Source organism: Phyllobates terribilis, unplaced genomic scaffold (genome assembly GCF_046119375.1).
Source record: "Phyllobates terribilis strain yellow unplaced genomic scaffold, ASM4611937v1 Scaffold_12__6_contigs__length_324123572, whole genome shotgun sequence".
NCBI classification, from domain to species: Eukaryota; Metazoa; Chordata; class Amphibia; order Anura; family Dendrobatidae; genus Phyllobates; species Phyllobates terribilis.
Window position 1 is genome coordinate 278,305,260 of NW_027362772.1, and position 27,059 is coordinate 278,332,318.

Here is a 27,059-nt window from a genome sequence, read left to right on the forward strand (position 1 = left end):
CAACACCAGCTGGTGTTGAGCGCTGTCCGACATCGATAGCACCACCTTTGGATCAAGGCAACCTAACATGTCCGCCTGCATCTTCCTCACAGACCGGCAGTTTGCCGGGGACACCCTTATCAACCCCGTCTAAGCACAATAGCCAGCCCTCGGTCCCTCAGATGTGGACAAGTAAAAGACCATTTCCTCCTAGCCATGAGAAAGCTAAGAGGTTGAATTTCACCATCTGCAAGCTCTTGGCTACAGAAATGCTGCCTTTCCGCCTGGTGGACACAGAGGATTTTCGAGACCTTATGTCCGTCGCAGTGCCCCAGTACCAGATGCCCAGTCGGCACTACTTCTCAAAGAAAGGTGTGCCTGCGCTCCACCAGCATGTCGCACACAACATCACCGCTTCTTTGAGAAACTCTGTGTGTGACAGGGTGCATTTCACCACAGACACTTGGACGAGTAGGCATGGACAGGGGCGTTACATGTCGCTGACGGGGCACTGGGTAACTATGGTGACAGCAGGACAAGGGGCTGCTGTCCAAGTCTTGCTGTCCCCACGAGTTGTGCGTCAATCCTCTTTATGTCAAAGTTCCTCCACTGCTTCTGCCTCCTCATCCTCCTCTCGGTCTTCCACCTGCACCCAAAGCCTGTCTGGTCATGCCACAAGCTTTCTAACTGCGCAGAAGGGATCCTGCACACCTCCTTACTATGCTGGCAGTAGGGCTCAACGTCATCAGGCGGTTTTTACATTGAAATGTCTGGGAAATGTGAGTCACACAACTGAGGAGTTCGTGGTCAGCTCTGGAGAACCAATTTCATGAATGGTTGTCTCCACTGGACCTGAAACCAGGGAAGGCCGTGTGCGACAATGCTGCAAACCTGGGTGCGGCCCTTCGCCGGGGCAATGTCACACACGTGCCTTGTATGGCTCACGTGTTGAACCTGGTTGTCCAGCAATTTTTAGCCCACTATCCCAGACTAGATGGCCTTCTGCTGAGGGCACGGTCGCTGTGTGCTCACTTCCGCCGTTCGCATCCCGCAGCTCAGCGACTTACATCTCTACAGAAGTCGTTGGGCCTGCCACTTCACCGGCTAAAATGCGATGTGCCTACCCGGTGGAATTCAACTCTGCACATGTTGCAGCGACTGTGGCAGCACCGACAAGCCCTGGTGCAATACGTTCTGACGTATAGCCTGGGCCAACGAGATCCAGAGGTGGGGCAAATCACGCTGGAGGAGTGGTCTCAGATCAGGGACCTATGCACCCTTCTGCACAGTTTTGAAATGGCGACGAAGATGTTTAGTGCTGACGATGCCATTATCAGCATGACTATTCCGGTGATTTACATGCTGGAGCACATGATAAACAGAATTCGGAGTCAGGTGGTGGAACAAGAGGAGGTGGAGGAAGTAGAGGAGGAGGAGTTGTATGCGGAAGGGCTAACATCTGCAAGGTCCAGACGGTCGGCAGCACCAAGGCGGCAGGCATGTGAGGGTGGGGGAGATGGTTTTACCAGGGCGCATGGTAGCAGCCAAACTAGTGAGGAAGGTGCAGGAGCCCAGGAAGAAGTGGAGGACGAACTGATGGAAGACTCATCAGATGAGGGAGACCTTGATCACATTTCTGTTGTGCGAGGTTGGGGGGAGAGGACAGAGGAAGGAAGCATGATTGTTACCTCGCCACCAACACAACAGGTACTTGGTGCTCCTGGATGCGCAACACACATGAGTGCCTTCTTGCTGCACTACCTGCAACATGACCCTCGAATTGTGAGAATTAGAAATAATCCTGACTACTGGGTTGCCACACTGTTAGATCCCCGGTACAAAAGTAAATTTGCAGAAATTATTCCTGCCATAGAAAGGGATGCACGCATGCAGGAGTATCAGCAGAGACTGTTGCAGAATCTTACATGTGCTTTTCCACAAAATACCAGAGGTGCACGTAGTGAATCTCACAGTTCCAACTTGCTAACCGTGGGACCGTCAAGTGTTCAGCACTCAAACCGTAACAGAACCACAGTATCTGCTGGTAACATCAATTTTGCGGAATCATTTCACCACTTTTTTAGCCCATCCTTTGCAAGGCCACAGGAGACAAGAAGTCTGACACATAGTCAACGCCTAGAGACGATGGTACAGGAGTATCTCCAAGTAAACATTGAAGCCATGACTGTGTCACTGGACCCTTGCTCTTTTTGGGCTTCCAATCTGGATAAATGGCCGGAGCTAGCCACTTACGCCTTGGAGATCTTGTCATGCCCCGCAGCCAGCGTTCTGTCTGAACGTGTGTTCAGCGCTGCTGGTGGTGTGCTGACAGATAAGCGCACGCGGCTCTCCACTGATAATGTAGACAGACTCACGTTCATAAAGATGAACAAATCATTGATCCGAAACGACTTTTCTACCCCTGTGTCATCCTGGGGAGAGTAAAAGCTTGATGATTGGTTAAAATCACCCTACCAACCGTTTTAAGCTTTCAAATTACTAATCATGTTTATCTGTATCTTGGCTGGAAAATAATTTGGGCTTTGTAGCAGTGTGCAGCACTGATTCTATTAGGCCATCTATAATAAGCTCCACCAGATTTAAAATTACTAATCATGTTTATCTGTATCTTGACTGGTAAATAATTTGGGCTTTGTAGCAGTGTGCAGCACTGATCCTATTAGGCCATCTATACTAAAGCTTCACCAGATTTAAAATTAATAATAATTTTTAGCTGCATCTAGCCCGGAAAATAATTTTGGGGCTCCGAGATGCGCAAGACACATAAGTGCCTTCTTGCTGTACTACCTGCAGCATGACCCTCATATTGTCAGAATTCGAAGTAATCATGACTACTGGGTTGCCACACTCTTAGATCCCCCAAACTTTTCGATCGACCTTTTCATTTTAATAAAGACCAAAAAAATGGTCATTTTTGAAATTATAAGCATTAGCAGGTTGTTAGAAACTGAAATCAAACAGTTTTCAACTCAAAACTTTATTCTAGGTGATGTTACATTTTCACATAGGACCCCTTGTTCGAAAGGAGCTTCTGAACTCTCTCGTCCATTGAATTTGTCAGGTTTTGGATGGTTTCTGCTTCAATTGTTTTGCATGAGGACAGAATACCCTCCCAGAGCTGTTGCTTAGATGTGAACTGCCTCCCGCCATCATAGACACTCCTTTTAATGATGCTCCAAAGGTTCTGAATGGGGTAGAGGTCAGGGGAGCATGGGGGTCACACCATAAGTTTGTCCCCTTTTATGCCCATATCAGCCAGAGATGCAGATGTTTTATGTGCAGCATAAGATGGTGCATTATCATGCAAAAAAATGATCTTGCTGTGAAATACACGGTTCTTCTTCTTGAACCATGGCAGGAAGTGCTGTTTGAGAAAATCCACATACATTATGGAGTTCACCTTTAGCGCCTTCAGGGATCCTAAAGGGGCCGACAATCTCTCTCCCCATGATTCCAGCCCAAACCATTACTCCACCTCCTCCTTGTTGGCGCTGTAGCCGTGTTTGCGTGGGGTGTCCATCAACCAGCCATCCTCCACTCCATCCATCTGGACCATCGAGCGCTGCACGGCACTCATCCGTGAACAAAACAGTTTTGAAATCAGTCTTCATGTAATGTTTGGCCCACTGGAGCCGTTTCTGCTTGTGTGAAGTGGCTAGAGGAGGTCGACAGGATGGCGTATGCACAGCTGCAAACCTCTGAAGGACCCTGCATCTTGTTGTTCGGGGGACGTTGGAGGCACCAGCAGCTTCAAAAACTTGTCTGCTGCTATGACAAGGCTTTTTTGCCGCTGCTCTTTCAACCTGACGTAATTGCCTGTAGGAAAGAGTCCTCAATTTGCCCTTATCAGCACGCACACGTGTGTACTGTGAATCAGCTACATACTTCTTGATTGCCAAGACACTTCATCCTGATCGCACAATGTTGATTGTAGTCATGCCTTGACCTAAACACTCCACAATTTGTTGCTTCTCAGCAGCCGACACATCCTTTTTCTTTCCCATTTTGGCAGAAAATGTAGGCTGCTTAATAATGTGAGACAGCCTTCTTAAGTAGTCTTGCCTTTCATTGGGCACACCTGCCAAACTAATTAGCACAGGTGTCTGCAATTGCTTACAGTGATATAAAGAGCCCTGACACACATCACCATCAATGAGTTTAACTGACAAACAAACAAATTCTTCCCTTATCACTCCTAAACACTTTTTGCATAATAATTTGGAACACAGTGTACATGTGCTTTTCCACAAAACACCAGTGGTTCACGTAGTGAATCTTACAGTTCTAACTTGCCAACCGTGGTCTGTATGGAGTTGTTCAATAAAGGGCCCAAAATTAAGATAACATAGATGGGAGAGGTCTCTATGAATAGGAATTCCTAAGTATTTGATACCCTGTGAGGGCCAGGCAAAGGGAAAGTTGGACTGGATGGAATCCTATATGGATTTGGGGAGGGAGACATCGAGGGCCTCAGACTTCGCTGCATTGATTTTAAAATTTGACCATGTAACAAAGCGATCTATTTCAGCCATAACAGCATGGATGGATATATGTGATTGAGTGATATATACTAGGACATCATCAGCAAATAGAGAGCACTTGTACTCGGTGCCTCCCACCTCAATCCACCTAATATTGGGGTTATGGCGAATTGATGAGAGCAGGTGCTCCGTCACTAGGATGTATAAGAGAGGGGACAGAGGACATCCCTGCCTTGTCCCATTGGTGATTGTGAAAGGTGATGAAGATGTTCTGATGCACCCCCTGGGCCTTGGGACACCCGGAGCCGGACCCTTTTTGGTGGATGCTGGTGGTTGTAGTCTTCGTGGCGGCGACCCGGTTCCGTGGCTCAGGGTGGTCAAACCAGTGGCGGAACTATTTATGTGGTTTTGATGTTTAAATGTCTGACTACGCCACCCGTGGATTGCGGTCAGAGTGAACCGCCGCTGCAGGGCAGACCGCTGAGGCTGGTGTTGTGGGTGCAGCAGAGCGTAGCATAACTCCCCACGGGAGGAGTATAGCCTCAGGGCAGTGTATGCGGAGGATGGGGGTGATGGTGCAGGGCAGCAGCAGTAACGACACGGAGTCAGTGATGCAGTCCAGGGCCTTTACTCACAGTTCTTATTATCCAGACCACGTCTGCAGGTAACGGCTGCCCACGTCGTACTGTGCTCACCAGGTGAGGGGCTCAGACAACTCCCAGATAACTTTGGAGCACTTCACAGGACCCCCTTTGTGTGTCCTTTGTCTGGCCTTTCTTACCAACCCTTCTGTCCGGCTGCCTCGGGCCTCCTCTTGGTAAACTTGGAGCCAGTTTCCCTGACCCTATGTGGTGCCTTCCTAGCGGGTGTAGCGAGGGGCTGCGCCACATAAAATGTCACAGCCTCCGGTTTATAGCTGAAGGTCGTTTCCTGCCTCCACTAGTTTCGGGGACCGGTCTCCCCCTTTGGCCTGACCCCTCCACGCAGGTGGATTCGGGCGTGCGGTGGCGACTCGCCCGTCCGCACCCCTGGGATCCCTTCATTCCTCGTTCCTGGAGCCTTCTCCGCTCCTCTTCCTTCCTTCTCCCTCTTCCAGGCCTGGGCCTCTGTTACTAGGCCCGCCTCCGGAGCAGAGCTCATGCAGAGCCCCTGCTCCCTGCCACTTCTGCTCAGACTTCTCTGCACTGAACTAAGATGGTGCCCACCTTTTATACTCCCTTCTCAATGCACCCAGGAACTGCTTCCTCCCTGCTCCTGCACTACAGGGTTCCCCTTCCTCAGTGTTCCCTCCCCCCACTCCAGCCAGGGACAGGGACTGTCGTGCCCATCTCAGAGGCATATTGGTCGCCCTGCCCCACGGCAATGTGGTGTAATGCATGCAGGTGTCGGGTCCTGATCCACGCTCCATCCTTACCTGAGAGTGAGATATCACACCTCTGGGTGAGGTGCAATACCTCTCTAGCAACCGAGCCCTCAGAGTGCTACAGTTCCATTTATCTTCAGCCTAGGTGACGTATTGTGATACAGGGCCGTGATTTTGGCTATAAAAGGGTCCCCTAGACCCCTACCCCAAGCATTCTAAGAGAATCATATATGGCGTGCCAGGAGACTCTATGGAATGCTTTCTCAGCATCCAACGAGAGTATCTAATTACAAATTTTTAACTGCATCTAGCCCAGGAAATACTTTGTGCCTAGTAGCAGTGTCTGCTAGTCAGCGGATTATCCCGGCTGTTAAGCAAGCTACACCACCTGTAGTTTGGACACTTAATTTTTTCAAAGGAAATGCTTCGGGACCACGGGATACTCAGTGAAGAGCATCAGGAGGCAGCCCAAGGCATAGGGGCTGGGACTGGCAGTAGGATGCCTTGCGGTGGACAGCCGAGCTCGATCCTTATAAAAGCTTTTTAACTGCAGCAGCTTTAGTGGACGCTACTGGAGCTGGAATTACGCGGCTGCTGGCATGAGACTTGCCCTCCAATAGATCCTTGTAAATGGATTTAAAGTGTATTCATTCAAATTAGAGAGACAATTTAAATTAAAAAGCTTAGAGCTGCCTCCACCACAGGGGGGCTCGCTCGACCCACCAGCGGACAGGCACCAGTATTGGGAGAGGGGGGCTGGCCGTCAGGGTTCACCGCGGCTCTGGCACAAACCCGGCGACACGGAGGTGGCACGGGCAGGAGCGGACTGAACGTGTCGGCTTCTCACTTTTTGGATTTTAGAAGGGCATGACATGCCTATATCTGTGTCTCCCCCTCCTTTTACTCCTCCACCTCTTTTCTTTTCGCATGACTATATGTACTTGTCACTTTTCCATGTGTTAGTTGTTCTGAGCAGTTTGTCAGCTTTTGGACACCTTTGAAGGTGTTTTCTATGTGTTTCTATGTGTTTTTGTTTGCCTGCCATTGGTTTTAACGGTGTTCGACGAACAGTTCGACGAACAGTTCGGCGAACACACGGGTGTTCGACGAACCGAACTCGAACACTACGGGGGTGGCTCAACACTACTCTTGAAGCTCATCAAGAGAATGCCAAGAGTGTGCAAAGTAGTCATCAAAGCAAAAGGTGGCTACTTTGAAGAACCTAGAATATAAGACATATTTTCAGTTGTTTCACACTTTTTTGTTAAGTATATAATTCCACATGTGTTAATTCATAGTTTTGATACCTTCAGTGTGAATGTACAATTTTCATAGTCATGAAAATACAGAAAAATCTTTAAATGAGGTGTGTCCAAACTTTTGGTCTGTACTGTAGATTAGATAGATAGAAACATGTCAGTCACATATATAAGAAGTACAGTGATAGTGTTGATTACTGTACTTGTCATTTAGTGTTAAAATAAAGGATTTATTAAAAAAAAAAAATTGGCGTGGGGTTCCCCGTAATTTTAGTCTCTAGCGGAGGTTAAGCAGACGGCTGGGGCAGATGTTTGAAGCCTGGGAAGGGGGTAATACCCACAGAGCTTCCCAGGCTGCTAATATCAGCCCCCAGCTGAATACCTAGTCTTTACTAGCAATTAAAATGGTGCACCCCCAAAAAAATGATGTGGGGTCCCCCCTATTTTAATAGCTAGCAAAGGCTAGGCAGACAGCTGGGGGCTGATATTAATAGCCCAGGAAGGGTACCATGAATATTGGCCCCCTCCCAGGCTAGCAACACCAGCCGTCAGCCGCCCCAGAAATGGCGCAACCATAGGATGCGCCAATTCTGGCACTTAGCCTCGCTCTTCCCACTGCCCTGTAGCAGTGGCAGTGGGGTAATAGGGCTGGGGTTGATGTCAGCTTATAATGCCAGCTGACATCAAGCCCAGGTTAGTAATTGAGAGGCGCCTATAAGACACCCCCATTACTAACCCCATAGTCAAAGTTAAAAAAAAAAACACAAACACCCAGAATAAAGTCCTTTAATTGAAATAAACACACAATTCTTTATTGTTCTAAATTAAACCATACTTACCATCACGCCCATTCCAGCTGAAGCCAATGTCTTCTGCAATAAAAGTAAAATAATAAACCAACATCATCCTTACCTTTCCATGGTTCCCATGATTGCTCCAGCTCTGCTACATTCACATGACAGGCTGGATCGCAGCCGAAAGCTGCCATCCAACTTGCCATGCCGCAGACACTGAGAAGCGCAGGAATGCTTGCGCTCCTCAGTGTCTGGCTTTGACTGCCTCCCGATGAGCCGAGGTCATGTCCAATGAACTCAGCTCACCTCATGCACGTCACTGACAGCGTGGGAAAATTCTGACTGACGTCACTGACAGCGCTTCAGCAGGAGAATTCTCCCACGCTGGGATGGCATTGAGATGACAGGCTGGATCGTAGCTGAGTGCTGCCATCAGGGCCGGCTCCAGGTTTTTGTTGGCCCTGGGCAAAAGAGTCTCAGTGGGCCCCTTTAGCACATACCACGATTCATGATGCACAGATACCACAGAGAAATCTATATATATATAGTACAATGCAAAGATTTCACTTACTACATTACATGAGCGATATCTATTGTAAATTCTACAATAGCTCAGAAACCGGCGAATCCTCACAGCTCACAGTGCAGACCAGACAGTATAGTCCTCCATACAGTTTAATGGACCCCATATAATGCTCCATACAGGATACTGACCCTCATAAAATGCTCCTTACAGGATACTGGTCCCCATATAATGCTCCATACAGGATACTGGTCCCCATATAAAGCTCCATACAGAATACTGGCCCCCATAAAATGCTCCATACAGGATACTGGTCCCGATATAAAGCTCCATACAGGATACTGGTCCCCATATAACACTCCATACAGAATACTGGCCCCCATAAAATGCTCCATACAGGATACTAGTCCCCATATAAAGCTCCATACAGGATACTGGTCTCCATATAACGCTCCATACAGGATACTGGTCAGTCAAGTTGGACAGTCAAGTTGGACAAAATGTCAAGTAGCCAATATTCCAGTTTATGCTATATGTATTTAATAGCTTTCAGATCAAGTCACGATGCAGACAGATCAAGCACTTTTAAACTAGAAAAAAAAACATTTTCCATGGCTGTCGCTTGTTCCGTAGGATTCAAAGAGAAGAATTCATAAAATTAGTAAATTTTAATTAGCATTTTCATGACCAAAAAATGTTCTGTGAAAAGTAGTCTATCATACTATGCTGGTCTAACGAAACAAAGAATATTCTACAGTTTGGCTTGTAAAGTCCAATAACACTAAAGGGACCAGGGTTCTGAGGTAAGAAGAGGCTGCTCCCACTGCTGTACACCCAGTCTATGTGATCTAATACTGGAGATACCAGGAGTGCTAAGGTAAGAAGAGGCTGCTCACTCTGCTGTCCACCCGGTCTATCTGATCTAATAGTGGAGATACTAGGAATGCTGAGGAACAAAGAGGTTGCTCACACTGCTGTCCACCCTGACTATCTGATCTAATACTGGAGATACTAGGAGTGCTGAGGTAAGAAGAGGCTGCTCACACTGCTGTACACCCAGTCTATGTTATCTAATACTGAAGATACCAGGAGTGCTAAGGTAAGAAGAGGCTGCTCACCCTGCTGTCCATCCGGTCTATCTGATCTAATAGTGGAGATACTAGGAATGCTGAGGTACAAAGAGGTTGCTCACACTGCTGTCCACCATGTCTATCTGATCTAATACTGGATATACCAGGGGAGCTGCGATATAAAGAAGCTGCTCACAATGCTATCCACCCTGTGTATCTGATCTAATACTGGAGATATCAGGGGTGCGGAGGTAAGAAGAGGTTGCTCACACTGCTGTCTATCTGATCTAATATTGGAGATACCAGGAGTGCTGAGGTAAGAAGAGGTTGCTCACCCTGCTGTCCACCCTGTCTATCTGATCTAATACTAGAGATACCAAGGGGGCTGAGGTAAGAAGCTGCTCACACTGCTGTCCACCCTGCCTAAGTGATCTAATACTGGAGATATAAGGGGTGCTGAGGTAAGAATAAGCTGCTCACACTGCTGTCCACCATGTCTACCTGATCTATTACTAGAAACACAAGGGATGCTGAGGTAAGAAGAGGCTGCTCACACCGATGTCCACCCTGTCTATCTGATCTAATCTTGGAGATATAAGGGGTGCTGAGGTAAGAAGAAACTGCGCACGGAGCTGTACACCCTGTCTTTCTCAATGGTGAGTGGCTGTGGTGACCTGTAGATAGCTTGTGGTTTAGGTTATTGCCAGGTGACCGCAGTGGAGCTTTCTACTGCGCATTCTCACAGGCTCTTGTCTTACTAATATTCTAGAACAGGTTTATGCCAGCATATCAAGACATAGACCTTTTAAATATAGTTTAGCGATAAGCTCCCTAAAGAAAATTATTTTTATTTTGCTCATTTAAAGCATTTAGGAATTTATTCTGAAAGTTTATTTTTTTCTATAGTTTTTTTATCTATTTCCCTTGCACCCCATTGAGTTAATAAACTCGTAAATTTCATTTTATTGAATCCTGTAAATTAATAGCAGCTGTTGAGGGCCGCCCAGCCATCTGCTGCTTTAGAGAACGCAGGCGGGCACTAAATGTGTATGCGTGGCGTCCCGGGCGGCTGCATCACAGCAAAGCAGACACTACTCAAGTTCTTCCGCCTACCGGAGAGAAGCTTCATCTGATGAGCAGTACAGGAGGACAGACCTCGTTTGATTCTTGTAAGTTTCGGCTCTGGATGGTGGTGGGGGCAGGAAATTTATACTTTTTGTAGAGTGAGGTGATGGCAGGACGCTGTTCACCTCTTGACAAGTCAAGGGCACAATCCTGAATTTTTCAATGGCCGCTTTGCTGAGGATCAGAAAAATTTAGTGCAGCAGTTTGACCCTTCATGCAGACTGATCCTGTACCGACTGCAAGACATCACAGATTGTATATATACTACCATCTATACAATGAGATGTCTGTAAGCCGGTGCAGGATCAGTCCAGTGCATATATTATCTATTGTCAGTGCACAATATAGTACATATAGTGCTGGTATATGACATACTGTGACTAGAGACATCAGATCTTATACAGTATATACATTGTTGTATGTATATACACCAACGAGCAAAAAGGTAGCAATGTTTTGAACTTTTGACTTTCAGGCTCCATATCTCACCATTCACTATGGATGGTGAAAAAATGACTCATAGTAAAGTAAAACACGTGGGAGAATTAAATAAAAATAAAAGATTAATTGGGGGACCAGAGATGGGGAACATAATTATTATGTCAAATTATGAGAAAACAAGGGGAAAAGTTTTTTTCCTTTGTTTTCCCTATAATTTTTCAAATAATTCTGTTCCCCTTCTCTGGTCCTCCATTTAATCTTTTATTTTTATTTACTTCTCCCCCTTGTTTTCCATTTTTTCAATATCCGTCATTCAAACATTATTTGATAAGTTAGCCATTCTATTTTTTATATAACCATTCACTCTTTCCCTTATCAGGACGTTATAACTCTCCCCGCCTTCTCTTCCTTCCTCTCCTTTGTAGCTTTCTCTGCCCACGAAGTCCACAGAGTACACATTCTATGAGGCATTCCCTGTTTCTTAGCACTACTGCACATGATCCACCTCACCCTGCGTTCGCGCGCTACTGCGCATGCATCACATGCCCCGCTTTCCAGACCTGGAGTTAGTACCCGCATCACTTCCATTGTAAGCACACCGGAAGTACCACTCTGAACGCCCATTTAAACAGCCACTGACATCAATAACGCCACTTCATCGCAGACAGTGCACACTGTCTTCCCCTGGCGCCCAGGTTCCCCTGGCGCTCTGATTTACGGTCAGAAGAAATCTTATATTCTCCATTTGGTTTTTCTGCCATTCTACATCCCAGTCATTCATGAGACTTGTTTCCCATAGCCCTCCTTGGGATGCCACACTACTGTGGTTAGCGCTCAGAAAGCAGTTACCTCATATATCTGGCATAACTGGACATAGGTTAGTACCATGATATATTTTAATACTCAAGTCCTTGGTTACCGTCTACTATCTTCATCTCTTCTTGCTTTTGTATAAGCATTTTTATCTCACCTGCCAATTCCTTCCTTACTTGAAATACACTATATATATACCAATGCATAGGATCGCCTCTATTCCTAGTATGTTTAGAAGTTCATGCTACCTTAATATCTATTGCTTCATAATGGTGCTTTGTTACAGACTATTATGAAACTATTATGTATTTTAGCACTTTACAGCTGTGTCTTTTGTGGTTTAGGCTGCGTGCCCACTATGCGTTTTTCAAGCGTTTTTGCCGCGGAATTTCTGCAGAGAAAAAGCTTAAAAAATGCTTGGTAAATACGTGCCCCATGGTCCTCAATGATCATTGCGGAAAAATACGCAGCATGTCCATTAATTTTGCAGACACACCATTATTGATGCCATTGACTTGCATTGGAAATGCTCGATATCCGCGTGAGCACATTTGCTCATACGGATATTATGCATTTCTATGTGCGGATGGTACCCGGGTCTGGAGAAGAGGAGACTCTCATCCAGACCCGGGTACCATAGAACCTGTTGAAAAAGAATTTAAAATAAAAAATAAAGATTATACTTACCTTCCGATGGCCCCCGGTGTTTTATCCGCTCCGTCCGGTCTGTTGTATGGGTTGCGGTGGGATGAAAGGACCTGCAATGACGTAATTTAGTCATGTGACAGGTCACGCGACCGCTGACGTCGGCGGTCGCGTGACCTGTCACATGACTCAATGACGTCACCGCAGGTCCTTTCATACCACCGCGATCCATACAACAGACCGGACGGAGCGGAGAAAACACCGGCAGCCATCGGAAAGTAAGTATAATCTTTATTTTTTATTTTTTTACCATTTTTATTCTTTTTTTTAACTATTAACTTGGTCACACTATATAAATTCATGCCGGTTGCATGGATTTATATAGTGTGACCAAGTTGTCAAGCACTTTTCCAAGTGATGCTAAAATCGCTTGGAAAGCGCTTGTCAACCTGCATGCGGAAATGCATGTGAAGAACGCTTCACATCCGCATCTCCCTGGCAGGAAAAACGCATGTACAATCCACATGCGTTTTTCCTGCCAGGGAGATGCGGAAAAAATATGCAGCATTTCTGCATCGTGGGCACTTAGCCTTATATTGTTTTTGTTATTTCTATTGTTAGGGTTTATATAATCTTATTTTTTCCCATTTTATTTATTTTATATCAATTGATATTATCATATGTATATTAGTACAGCACAATAACCCTATATATATTCCTTTTCTAGCGACATTTGAAAAAGACCCAGATTGGGTCAAAACGTAACCTATGATTTTTTTAGCCATCATTTCTTTTATGATATCCAACAATTTGGTGAATGACTATTTTGTGTTGAAATAAAAACAAGCACTATTTGCAATCCTCTGAGTGCGGCTGATTATCTTCTACTTGACTATTTTGATTTCTCCAGTCCAGCTGACACCCGCAAAAATGCTGAGTGCGCACATCATCTATTGCTCACCATCCTACTAAACAGTGCAGTTTTTTTTGCTCTGTCATTGCAAGTATTAATCAGTTTAGTTGATCTCCTGGAGCTCTTCAACATGGATTGTCTCAGCTGTTCTGTGTTGGCCACTCACCTCTGGTATAGATGCTCACCTCTGGCATTTGGGAGTTGCCAGTGATAGTTTTTCCACTTACTGGTTTGGAATTAAAGGAGAAGTTCAGTGTTTTGAGTAGGTGGGTAGAGGGTTTTTCAGGAGATTTCTGCCTGGAGTTGCTTTGCATGTTTCTCATTATCCTCTCCCATTTGGTTTGTGTCTCCTGTTCCCCCCGTTTCCCACTCTGCTTTTTGTGAATATATTTGTATGATAGTAGTTTTCTTTTATCAATGTCTATTTACCCCTGTCTGTCTAATTAGTGTTTTCCAATACACTTTGGCCCCTCAACCTTCCCTCTGACCCCCCCTCCACCACCGCCAGTAGGCTCACTTTGAATTACAAGACGCACCCCCATTTTCCTCCCAAATTTGGAAGAAAAAAGGTGCTTTTTTATAACCTGAAAAATATGGTAACTTTGTTTGTGGGAAAACTCTTTTAAGTCATTTCTCTATCTGTGGCGCCCATGCGGGTTCAGTCGCCACACAGGTACTGCATCTCACCCAGGGGGGTGGTACCCCACTCTCAGATAAGGAGGGAGTGCTGCCCTGGACCCAAACACTTGCATCCAACACTACACCATTCCAGACCAGCAGGAGGGGCAAGATGCATGAATCCACTGCTGAGCCCTGTCCCTGGTTGGAAGGGGGGGGACCAAGAGAGGGGGAATCATGTAGTGGGTGTGGGTGGAGGAAGAAGTTCAGGGAAGCACCGTCAGTAGGAGTATAAGAAGGAAGGGAACCATCTAGAAGGAGTTCAGTCAGAGCGAGTCCTGCTCAGGAGAGCAGTGTAGGAGGTCCAGGCTTCTGGCTCCAGTGCTTGGAGCAGGAGTTGAGAGGAGTAGAGAGGAGAGGCCCAGGAGAGAGAGTGAGAGAGGACGTGAGCAGAGGGAAGGCTCCAGAGACAGAGGGGATCCCAGGGGCACGGTGAGAGCAGGAAGCCACCTGTACACCCGAATCTACATGGACGTGGAGGGATCAGGCCACAGAGGGGACTGGCCCCTAAACTAGTGGAGAATAATCAGGCTCAGCTAGATAACTAGAGGCTACTGTACTTGCAAGGTGCAGCTGCCAACCACCACAATTACATCGCAGAAAAGGTGGCCGCATAGGGTCTAGGGGACTGCAGGTCGCCCAACAAGATCCGAGGCTACCGGCTTGGGACACTGATTGTGAGGCGCAGGGCAAGAGGGTGAGAGCCAGCGCAGGGAAGACGACTGAGAAAGGAACATAGAACGGGGTCCCGTTTAAGTACTCCTGAAATACTTGAGAGCTGCTGAACCCCTTCCTTGGTGAACACAGGACGACGTGAGCGGTTATAATCCAGAAAGTGTAACCTGAGGAACTTAGCAACTGTGAGTAAAATCTGAAGACTGCACCCCACTGTGTCCTTGAATAATTGCGCTCCATCACCAGACATGCATTACACAGCACCAGAAACATCTACCTCACAACATCATCATACACTGCCCTGGGGCTTAGCTCTGCCTGTGGAGAGCTGAACCAACTCCGCTGCGTCACCATCAGCTCCAGAGGATCTGCACCGCAGCGGCGGCTCCATATAGCCGCATACCACAGGTGGCGTCACAAACATTATCTCTAAGAACTTTATTCCCCTTTTACTTTCCCTTTAATTGACCGCCAAGGGTCACGGACTGGGTCACTGTCACCGTGACATCCCCCAGCATCGACCTGCCCGGCTACCAAGCACCCCACGGCCCATGGGGCGTGTCATACTCACATTCTTTGCACCCCAAAGAAGTGAAGATTATTACACAGCCAGTATACATTAAGAGAGAGTGGCCAGTAGATTATTACACTGGCTGTATGTGTAGCACCCTGAGGATTCGGCTGCTACAGGGGTATTACACCTCAAGCCAGAGGTGTGGTATTCCACTCCCGGGTAAGGATGGAGTGTGGAACTGAGCTCAGTAGGCTGCATGCACTACACACATCCCATTTCCGGGGGACAGATCAATGGTACTCCCACTAGAGAAATGTGCAGGTACGACAGTGTCTGTCCCTGGCTGGAGTGGGAGGGGGGTGGAACATCCCAGTAGTGTAGGGGCAGATAGGGGGAGCAGTCTGGGTAAAGCTAGGAGCTCATTGGGTGCTGGTCACCTGAGCTCACACATAGAGGGAGTATATAAGGTGGGAACCATCTTAGATCAGGGTCAGTCTGTCAGAGTTGAGTCAGAGAAGCAGAGCAGCTCAGCCAGCTCCAAGGCCAAGAGAGAGAGAGAGAGGAGAAAGAAGGACCCAGAGGGGGAGAAGAGGGAACTCCAAGAACCCAAAATTAGACCAGAGGGTGAAGAGTTGGCACAAGGGTACCGGATCCCAAGCTGGTGGAGGGCCCTAATCCTTAGCCAGAGACCGGAGGTCGTGGGCAGGATCTGCCACGACCACCCACTAAATCCACCCGGAAGGCAAACCGTGAATAGGGTCAGGGAACCCAGAGACAAGGGTTTTACCAACAAGAGGCCCGAGGGAGCCGGACATAGGTGGATCCCTGGTGGGGAAGGCCAGAGAGAAGGACAAGTCAGAAAGGGAGCTCAGGATCACGCTCCAGAATTACCTGGGGGTTGGCCGAGTCCAGGACCTGGTGGACGCAGCACGGCTCGGGCGGTCACTCAAGGCCGGAGTGACCAGAACAACAGCAGTAAGTAAAACCCTGAACTGCACAGCCCGACTCGGAGTCTGATTACCATCCTCACTGCACCACCACAACCACCACCCTCTACAACTGACCCCCTGAGGCTATACCCCTCCCGTTGGGGGTTATACTACCTGAGCTGCACACACACCACCAGCCTCAGCGGACCCTGCTGCAGCGGCGGCCGTAGTGACCGCAAATCAACGGGTGGCGTAGTCGACACTAAAGAACATCCAGTAACATCTGTAGGACTGCCACACACTGAGCTTGACACCCTGGGCACGGACCGGGTCACCGCCACTCGGAGACTACAACCCCCATCTGATCCGGCTCCGGGTATCCCCCAAACAACACTGGCCCAGGGGGCGCGTCAACTTTGGCGTAGTCGGCAGGATAACGTGCCCGCAACAACCGGGTACTGCGTGCCTGAAGAAAAGTTCACCGTTACCTTAAAAAGAAGTCTCCCGCCGGTTCCGGAGGGTCCCCGCCAACGGACCCCATCACAGGTCGTTTCCCGCCGGTTGCCCGCCATCTGCAGCCTTTTCCCGCCATCCACGGAGTTTCCCGCCACTGGGAGACGATTCCCGCCATTTCCAAAGATTTCCCGCCTTGGAAGAGCGGACGCCATTATGGGCGTGCCAGAGGGTGGCAAAAGGTCACCTCCCATCGTGGGCCAGGTCGAAGAATGGCGCCAAAAGCGGAAACCGCGCCCACCAACAGAGACTGTGATGCTGGAAGTGTCCATCAGCGTGAGAGAACTGCCCCTGGAACTGACAATCACAAAGTTGCCCCGGGACCACCCTCAATGTGGGCGGAGACAGAACAAGAGAACGAAGATGGGTGTCGCCTGGAGCAGTCTGGAGAGAGCGCACCCGGAGACAAGAAGTCTGGAGAGGAGTCCAGAGAAAGCCTACCCGGAGATGGAGGGAGAGACAGGCAGCACCGACCCAGTGGTCAGGAGCCTGCTGCAAGCAACAACCCCACTAGGCCTAGTGGAGGTCCTGGCACAGCTCCCCCGAGACCGGGAGTGTGCACAGACTGCGCTGGAGGGCCTCGCACGGAGGATGGCCCGGGTGCAGCGAGAGACGTTGGCGGAGTGGAGCCGAGAGATGGCCCAGCGGACCGAAACCCATCAGCGGAGCACGCCACCCGAGACGAGGAGACAGACCGCCTCTGAGGATGGTGCAGGAGGACTCAAGGCCGGAGACGGCGCCGAGAAGGGAGCTGAACAGATGGAGGCAGGTAAAGGGGACGTCATTACCCCGAGCCGAGAAGCCGTGAGCCTGCCCCAGCTCCCCGTCGCAGAGCCCGAAATTCCCCTGCCGTGCCCGTCGCTGCATCGTCACCGCCGCAGACTAGGCCTCAACCGGAAACCGCGGCCGCGACCCCTGTGACGTCACGCGCTTCGACCCTGAGCGCGGCAAAGCAGGAAATACCATCGGCCTGGTCGCAAGGCCTAGTACACCCGGGCGCCGCCATTCCAACAGCGCCCCCTACCTCCGCGGAGCCACCAGCCTGGTCGCAGGGCCGAGTAACCACGGGCGCCGCCGTTCTTACGGTGCCCTTTTCCTTTAGCGTGCCCCAAGCCTGGTCGCAAGGCCTGGTCAACCCGGGCGCCGCTACCACCACAGCGCCCATAACACCTAAAGTACCGCACCTGGGTGAGGACCTGTTCGCCCAGCATACGTGCCCGGATGGGCAGCCCCTTGTGTGGCCACCGGAGTTTCACCATCCCCGACTCCGGAAAGAAAGACCCCTAGATGAGCCCCTAATTCCGGTTCCGAAGCCCGTCAGGAGAACCCCGCTCCCGCTAGAAGAAGCACAATTCGAGTGGGACCCCACCGGAGGAGATCTCATGGGGTTCACTCAAGAAACGCGGGCAGCCGCAGCAGAGCGAGTGGAGTGCTGCCGCCAGCAGTTGGCAGACTTCGAGCGAGAACGGAGAGAGAGGCGGGTCCGAGAGCAGCGGCTGCAAGAACAGAGCGCAGGGCAGAAGAGCCGGACCAGGAGGAACCCCCGTGCAGCTCATGGTCCCCGTACCACCGGGACTGTGATTAAATTCAACCTGCAGCATGGGTGGGGCTTCATAAGAGACCATCATACCCCCGGCGACGTCTTTGTCACCCGCAGAGACGTAGAAAGCCATCTGCCGGAGGGACACAGAGGTCGTGACCTGTATGTAGGGGACGAGGTCACCTTCACCCGGCACAAGTGTGCCAAAGGACCCTACGCCCTCCATGTGCATCGCCTGACGGAGGAGGAGCTGCGGTGTGAGGAGGAGCAAGAGGACCCGGATGGGTCTGAAGATAAAAAAGGAGCAGGAGGACGCCGTCGTTAAAGTACGGTAAAGAGACTGTAAATAGTTACCCATCGGGGTACAGTGAACTGTTGTTGCTTTAAATATGTCCCCGTTGGGACAAGAGTGAACTGTTAACCAGTGTGTCCCTATTCCCAATACCTGGCCGAGGACTGAGAGCGGCCATACTTTCCCCTTGTATATAGTTGCGCTTCCTAAGGCGCCCCCTACCGGTTTTATAGGAAACTGTTGTTTTGCTTAAAGAGACTGTCGCACTTTACCCGGTCACAAGTTGCACCGTGGCCGGAGGAACAAGAATGTTATTTATATGAAAAGTTTATTGCTGATGATATATATATGATGTTTTCTATGTTTATGTTTATGAAAAAATTGTATGTTTTGGATGTTTTTTATATCTTACAGCCCGAGGACGTGCTGTGATTTACCAGGGGGGAATGTAGCACCCTGAGGATTCGGCTGCTACAGGGGTATTACACCTCAAGCCAGAGGTGTGGTATTCCACTCCCGGGTAAGGATGGAGTGTGGAACTGAGCTCAGTAGGCTGCATGCACTACACACATCCCATTTCCGGGGGACAGATCAATGGTACTCCCACTAGAGAAATGTGCAGGTACGACAGTGTCTGTCCCTGGCTGGAGTGGGAGGGGGGTGGAACATCCCAGTAGTGTAGGGGCAGATAGGGGGAGCAGTCTGGGTAAAGCTAGGATCTCATTGGGTGCTGGTCACATGAGCTCACACATAGAGGGAGTATATAAGGTGGGAACCATCTTAGATCAGGGTCAGTCTGTCAGAGTTGAGTCAGAGAAGCAGAGCAGCTCAGCCAGCTCCAAGGCCAAGAGAGAGAGAGAGAGGAGAAAGAAGGACCCAGAGGGGGAGAAGAGGGAACTCCAAGAACCCAAAATTAGACCAGAGGGTGAAGAGTTGGCACAAGGGTACCGGATCCCAAGCTGGTGGAGGGCCCTAATCCTTAGCCAGAGACCGGAGGTCGTGGGCAGGATCTGCCACGACCACCCACTAAATCCACCCGGAAGGCAAACCGTGAATAGGGTCAGGGAACCCAGAGACAAGGGTTTTACCAACAAGAGGCCCGAGGGAGCCGGACATAGGTGGATCCCTGGTGGGGAAGGCCAGAGAGAAGGACAAGTCAGAAAGGGAGCTCAGGATCACGCTCCAGAATTACCTGGGGGTTGGCCGAGTCCAGGACCTGGTGGACGCAGCACGGCTCGGGCGGTCACTCAAGGCCGGAGTGACCAGAACAACAGCAGTAAGTAAAACCCTGAACTGCACAGCCCGACTCGGAGTCTGATTACCATCCTCACTGCACCACCACAACCACCACCCTCTACAACTGACCCCCTGAGGCTATACCCCTCCCGTTGGGGGTTATACTACCTGAGCTGCACACACACCACCAGCCTCAGCGGACCCTGCTGCAGCGGCGGCCGTAGTGACCGCAAATCAACGGGTGGCGTAGTCGACACTAAAGAACATCCAGTAACATCTGTAGGACTGCCACACACTGAGCTTGACACCCTGGGCACGGACCGGGTCACCGCCACTCGGAGACTACAACCCCCATCTGATCCGGCTCCGGGTATCCCCCAAACAACACTGGCCCAGGGGGCGCGTCATATGCAGAGTGCACCAACAGAGCCTGTATTCAGAGTACTTCCCAACAAAAAAAATATATAAAAACACAAAAGCAGTGTTGGCTACCTCCTCCCCTGCCTTTTGCACCTACACCTCAACGTTTTCCTTAACCTCCTCTTCCACTTTGACCTCTGCCTCCTGGTTCAAGATTCTTATTTTTTTTTTTATACTCTGTTATTTTAAGTCATTTCCCTATTGACATTTGTTTGCAGGGCAATTATCCTGCTCTTACCCCCATTTTGCTTCCTATTGCAGCCCCATAACCCTTACTATGACCATTTTACAGCCAAAAGTTCGGGTCCCCATTGTCTGCCATGGGATTTGGAGTCAAATACCTGAACTGAACTTTGTACTACAGTTTGACAGAACCTGACAAACTTGAACATCCACGGGTCTGCTCATTCCAAATGGACAGCACTGGGACCAATGTTATTTTAAAAAGTTGTCCACTACTTTATATTATCCCCCCAATGTATCCTCCCGGGGCCCAGAAGTGTTTTTGCAAATACCTTGCGGTACCTTTTCTGCCTCTGAGCGGTGCTATTGCTTGCCGCTCAGATGCATGACGTGACCCGTCACTGATGTCACGTCAAGTGAGGCGTGACATCAGTGCAGCGTGCACTGGTGTCTACCATAAATCGGATGAGACTGAGCCATTCAAGTCTGTGACTGTCCTGATGAAGTTGATTGCTAAAATATATACGATTTATTTGTGTCACTGGCCGTTTCAGAAGCATCTAGCAGATAATCTGAGGATAATCCTGAGGACAGAACATCATGGCTACTACTTTTACCACCCAGCAACAGTACATTGATGAATTTGACCCGAAAGCATACTTACAGACGTACTTTGGAGCATGGGACGGAATCCATTTTGGAGACTGGACGGAATTTATTTTAAAAAATCTGTATGAAACTTTCATTAAAGGTGAGAAATTCAGCAATTGTTTATTACTCAAAAGGTTCAATTTTGACATTTATGGTGTCATTATTACTCATATGGCTAGTTTACTGGAGTACTTTTTCACTTTCATGTAAAATCCTGGTTGCTAGTGTTATGAATCACCTGGTGAGGTGGACTTGCTAAGCTGCAGGTCAGGATAAGCAGCACGGATCGGGGGTGTTGATGCAGAGGAGTTGAATAGGCCAGATGGCACATGGAGCACCAAGTATCAGTAGATCTGGATATACTGAATGGCACATAGATCAGTGTAGCAAGAGATAAGTACTTGGCACCTTGGATAAGCAGACATGAGTGTGCAGGCAGCATCTTGGAGCAGCAGGTCAAGGTATGTTGTCAGGCATCATGGTACTGAAGATTCAAATGTGTGAACAGCACTTGGAGATAGCAGAACTTAGATGGAAGATGGGTACCTTGTAGCAGAGAAGAAGGTGTGGACAGCTCATTTGACCATCAGAGCTGAGATGGCAGACAGGTACTTTGTTGTAGCAGAACTAAATGTGTGGCAGCACTTTGGAACAGCAGTGCTGAGACAGCAGCTAGGCAAGTTGGAGAAGCAAAGTAAAGCATGTAACACTACCTTGGAGCCACAGAGCTGAGTCAGCAGTCAAGCATCTTGAAGTAGCAGAGTGAAGGATGCGGTCAGCACCATGTAACAGCAGAGATAAGTCAGTAGTAAGCACCTTGAGTAGCAATAGATAAAGAGCCCGAGAGTGTGGACAACATGTAGGAGCAGCAAAGGAGTTTTTGACTATATATACTTACTACAGAGCCCAGCAATAAGTCAGTAGTAAGCACCTTGAGTAGCAATAGATAACGAGCCCGAGTGTGTGGACAAAATGTAGGAGCAGCAAAGGAGTTTTTGACTATATATACTTACTGCAGAGCCCAGCAATAGCAGAGCTGAGGTAAGCAAGTGTTAGACATCTTAAGAGGCCTACAAAGGGGACATCTTGGGTGCACGCCGGCTTACTATAATAACCCGATGCATAAAAGAGCAAAGAAAGCCATGGCAGAGGAGAAATGCACGGACTGGACATTCTTACTAAATTTAAAATGGGTGTTCCTTAGAGGTTTTAACCCCTGAAGAAAAACATTTTTTTATGCCTGTGTGATGCATTAGGTGCGATAGAGAAAACCTACTGTCACATGTACCAATTGTCTATCTCTATTCAAGTCAGCCCATATTCTCATATGAAAGTTTCAAAACCTTAAAGCTCGTTGCCTCATGTAATGCTGAGGACCACTAAGCTCATTGCCTTTTTGTGAGCAAAGCTCTTGAAGTGAACTCTATGTACACCTGTTTCCTTTCTTCATGAAATGAAAACCATTCTACCATGAGTGGTCACTACATCCTATGATATATCTAAGAAAGAGCCCACCATCTATATTTCATGTTTAATAATAGTGAAAAACTGAACCTACTCCCCCTCTTATAAAACCATCTACTGATAAATGGATCATGTCAGAGGTCACACCAAAAAAAACTGCACAATGACAATAGAAGTAATCAACTAGTAAATATGCACATAATGAAAATTGGCATAACCCAGATGAATATCCCTTTTAGTCTTGCGTACAATTGGCCGTAATTTGGAATTTCTAATTTTCCTTGTTAACCTATTTTACATTTTTTTGCAAGGTGGAGTAAGAGGGGACACGCTGCTTGATTTTGGCACAGGAGCCTCCATTTATAATCTCCTCTCGGCTTGTGAAGTGTTTGATAAAATCATCGTCTCAGATTTACTTGAAGAAAATCGTGTCGAATTTGAAAAATGGCTGAAGAAGGATCCAGATGCTTTTGACTGGACTCACATAATCAAATCTGTATGTGAGCTGGAAGGAAACAGGTAAAACGTTTTAATTGACTTTACTACAACTTTATACACTGCCTTGAAAAGGTATTCATACCCCATGAAAGTTCCCACATTTTGTCTCGTTACACCCACAAACTTAAATGTATTTTATTGGGATTTTATGTGATAAACAAACACTAAGAAGAAAGTATTTGTGAAGTGTAAAGAAAATGATAAATGATTTTCTAAATATTTTTAAAAATATAAATCTGAAAATTGTGACGTGCATCTGTATTCAGCCCCTTGTAGTCTGATGCCCCTAAATAAAATCCTGAGTGACGAGTTGCCTCCAGAAGTCATATAATTAGTAAATTGAGTCCACCTGTGTGTAATTTCTTCTCCATATAACTACAGTTGTTCTGTGAAGGTCTGTGTGACAACATTATGGATCAAACAGCATGATGAAAACCAAGGAGCCCACCAGACAGGTTAGGAATAAAGTTGTGGTGAAGAGTAAAGCAGGGTTAGGTTATAAAAAATAGCCCAAGTTCTGAACATCTCATGGAGCACTTTTCAATCCACTCTCTAATCTCTCTAATCCATCATCCAAAAATGGAAGGAGTATGGCACGACTGCAAACCTACTAAGACATCCACCTAAACTGACATCCCAAGTAAGGATGCCATGTTAGGACAGTGACCAGATGACCCCTCTGTTGCAACTGCTGCAGGGGAAGTGTAGCAGTAGCATTCAAATGAATATTCATCCATGTAATACATGGACGTCTCCAGTCTACTAAAGGGAAAGTCATTCTTTTGGAAAAGATCTTCACTTAAGCTCATCGTGGTGGGTCACAGAAGAAAACCCACTATTACTGTATGTTGTTCATATTGTCTAGCATCTACAGTGCTGGCCAAAAGTATTGGCACCCCTGCAATTCTGTCAGATAATACTCAGTTTCTTCCTGAAAATGATTGCAATCACAAATTCTTTGGTATTATTCTCTTCATTTAATTTGTCTTCAATGAAAAAAACACAAAAAGAATTGTCCTAAAGACAAATTGGATATAATTCCACACCAAACCTAAAAAAGGGGGTGGACAAAAGTATTGGCACCCTTTGAAAAATCATGTGATGTTTCTCTAATTCGTGTAATTAACAGCACCTGTAACTTACCTGTGGCACCTAACAGGTGTTGGCAATAACTAAATCACGCTTTCAGCCAGTTAACATGGATTAAAGTTGACTCAACCTCTGTCCTGTGTCCTTGTGTGTACCACATTGAGCATGGAGAAAAGAAAGAAGACCAAAGAACTGTCTGAGGAATTGAGAAACCAAATTGTGAGGAAGCATGAGCAATCTCAAGGCTACAAGTCCATCTCCAAAGACCTTAATGTTCCTGTGTCTTCCGTGCACAGTGTCATCAAGAAGTTTAAAGCCCATGGCACTGTGGCTAACCTCCCTAGATGTGGACGGAAAACAAAAATTGACAAGAGATTTCAATGCAAGATTGTGTGAATGGTGGATAAAGAACCTCGACTAACATCCAAACAAGTTCAAGCTGCCCTGCAGTCCGAGGGTACAACAGTGTCAACCCGTACTATCCGTCGGCGTCTGAATGAAAAGGGACTGTATGGTAGGATACCCAGGAAGACCCCACTTCTTACACCAAGACATAAAAAGCCAGGCTGGAGTTTGCCAAAACTTACCTGAGAAAGCCTAAAACGTTTTGGAAGAATGTTCTCTGGTCAGATGAGACAAAAGTAGAGCTTTTTGGGAAAAAGCATCAACATAGAGTATACAGGAAAAAAAAAGAGGCATTCAAAGAAAAGAACACGGTCCCTACAGTCAAACATGGCGGAGGTTCCCTGATGTTTTGGGGTTGCTTTGCTGCCTCTGGCACTGGACTGCTTGACCGTGTGCATGGCATTATGAAGTCTGAAGGCTACCAACAAATTTTGCAGCATAATGTAGGGCCCAGTGTGAGAAAGCTGGGTCTCTCTCAGAGGTCATGGGTCTTCCAGCAGGACAATGACCCAAAACACACTTCCAAAAGCACTATAAAATGGTTTTAGAGAAAGCACTGGAGACTTCTAAGTAGAGATGAGCGTTGTTCTACTCGAACTGTTCGCCAATCTCAAATTCGAGCTGTTTTGGGCGGTGTTCGAGCCGTTCGGCGAACACGAACAATTTGAGAAAAATTCGGCTGTTCGAGGTTATGTTCGATAACTGTTCGTGCACCAAAATCATAACTGGATTTTTTCTCAGTAATGATGAAAATTAATGTTAATACGCAGTTTGAGTGTACAGCGGGGTGGGGGGAGGGGCAGGGGATGGATCTCTGCAGGAACAATGAAGATCTCCATTTTTTTTCTCTTTCCCACATTTACAGTGGGGAGGTGCAATCTGTCAGCCTATCAGCAGCGCACACACGGAGCGAAGTGCTTTTTTTCACACAAGCAAGGGCATGTGTCATTGGCAGTGTATGTCACATGTACTTGCCCTATAAGACCAAGCCATTTTCCCCGTCGCCACCATTTTCTCACTGCTGCAGCTGCGTGTTAGACGGCACCGCTGTTGCTGTGTGCGCTATACCTTGTTAATTTCAAGCCAATTTTCGCACAAATATACAGATAGCTTGGGAGTAGGGAATAGTTGTGATTGCAGTCCTTTTAAGGACTAGGTTACAGCATTTCCTACGACTTTTATCAGGCAGGTCTGTGCTCTTAAATAGATAGGTTGTGGGAGTAAAGACTAATTGTAATTGGAGTCCTTTTCAGGACTAGGTTACATCAGTTCCTATCAGTTTTTGCCAGGCAGGTCTGTGCCAGTGCTGTGCAAGTTTTTTTCACAGCATTTGGCTGAATCTAGCAAAGCTAATCCTTTTTGGCCTATTGCAGAGTGTGTTAGTCAGTGGAGTAGCCTATCTGTGTTGCAAGATATACCACCTGTGTATAGAATACCAATTTTTTTACTGCACCTAGTGAAGTAAAATCTTTTGGGCATAGCATCATTCTATTAGTCCATCTATACTGACCTCCATCAGGTTGCAAACTGAATTTAATTTTTTTCTGCATCTAGCTCTGAAAAAATATTTGGCCTTCTAGCAGTGTGTGGGACTTGTTCTATTAGTCCACCTATACTGACCTCCATCAGGTTGCAAACTGAATATATTTTTTTCTGCATCTACCTCTGAAAAAATATTGGGCTTCTAGCTGTGTGTGGGACTTGTTGTATTAGTCCATCTATACTGACCTCCATCAGGTTGCAAACTGAATATATTTTTTCCTGCATCTACCTCTGAAAAAATATTGGGCTTCTAGCTGTGTGTGGGTCTTGTTCTATTAATCCATCTATACAGACCTCCATCAGGTTGCAAACTGAATATAATTTTTTTCTGCATCTAGCTCTGAAAAAATATTTGGCCTTCTAGTAGTGTGTGGGACTTTCTCTGTTAGTCCATCTATACTGACCTCCATCAGGTTGCAAACTGAATATATTTTTTTCTGCATCTACCTCTGAAAAAATATTGGGCTTCTAGCTGTGTGTGGGTCTTGTTCTATTAATCCATCTATACTGACCTCCATCAGGTTGCAAACTGAATATAATTTTTTTCTGCATCTAGCTCTGAAAAAATATTTGGCCTTCTAGTAGTGTGTCGGACTTTCTCTATTAGTCCATCTATACTGACCTCCATCAGGTTGCAAATTAAAAATAATTTTTATCTGCATCTACAGTACCTCTGAAAAAATATTTGGGCTTCTAGCTGTGTGTGGGACTTGTTGTATTAGTCCATCTATACTGACCTCCATCAGGTTGCAAACTGAATATATTTTTTTCTGCATCTACCTCTGAAAAAATATTGGGCTTCTAGCTGTGTGTGGGACTTGTTGTATTAGTCCATCTATACTGACCTCCATCAGGTTGCAAACTGAATATATTTTTTTCTGCATCTACCTCTGAAAAAATATTGGGCTTCTAGCTGTGTGTGGGTCTTGTTCTATTAATCCATCTATACAGACCTCCATCAGGTTGCAAACTGAATATAATTTTTTTCTGCATCTAGGTCTGA

The 27,059-nt window shown here is 47.2% G+C and overlaps 1 protein-coding gene across 2 annotated transcripts in view; it reads left to right on the plus strand.

Annotated features, from left to right (window-relative positions):
• The first annotated feature begins 10,501 nt into the window (after window positions 1-10,501).
• Window positions 10,502-27,059, plus strand: part of LOC141172609 (nicotinamide N-methyltransferase-like) — a 33,147-nt gene continuing 16,589 nt past the window's right edge. For both annotated transcript variants that reach the window (XM_073657011.1, XM_073657010.1), the window contains exons 1-3: window positions 10,502-10,659; window positions 20,962-21,158; window positions 22,834-23,041. In XM_073657011.1, the coding sequence (XP_073513112.1) occupies window positions 21,008-21,158; window positions 22,834-23,041 (359 nt within the window). In that variant the 5' untranslated portion in view covers window positions 10,502-10,659; window positions 20,962-21,007. The remainder of the gene's footprint in view (window positions 10,660-20,961; window positions 21,159-22,833; window positions 23,042-27,059) is intronic.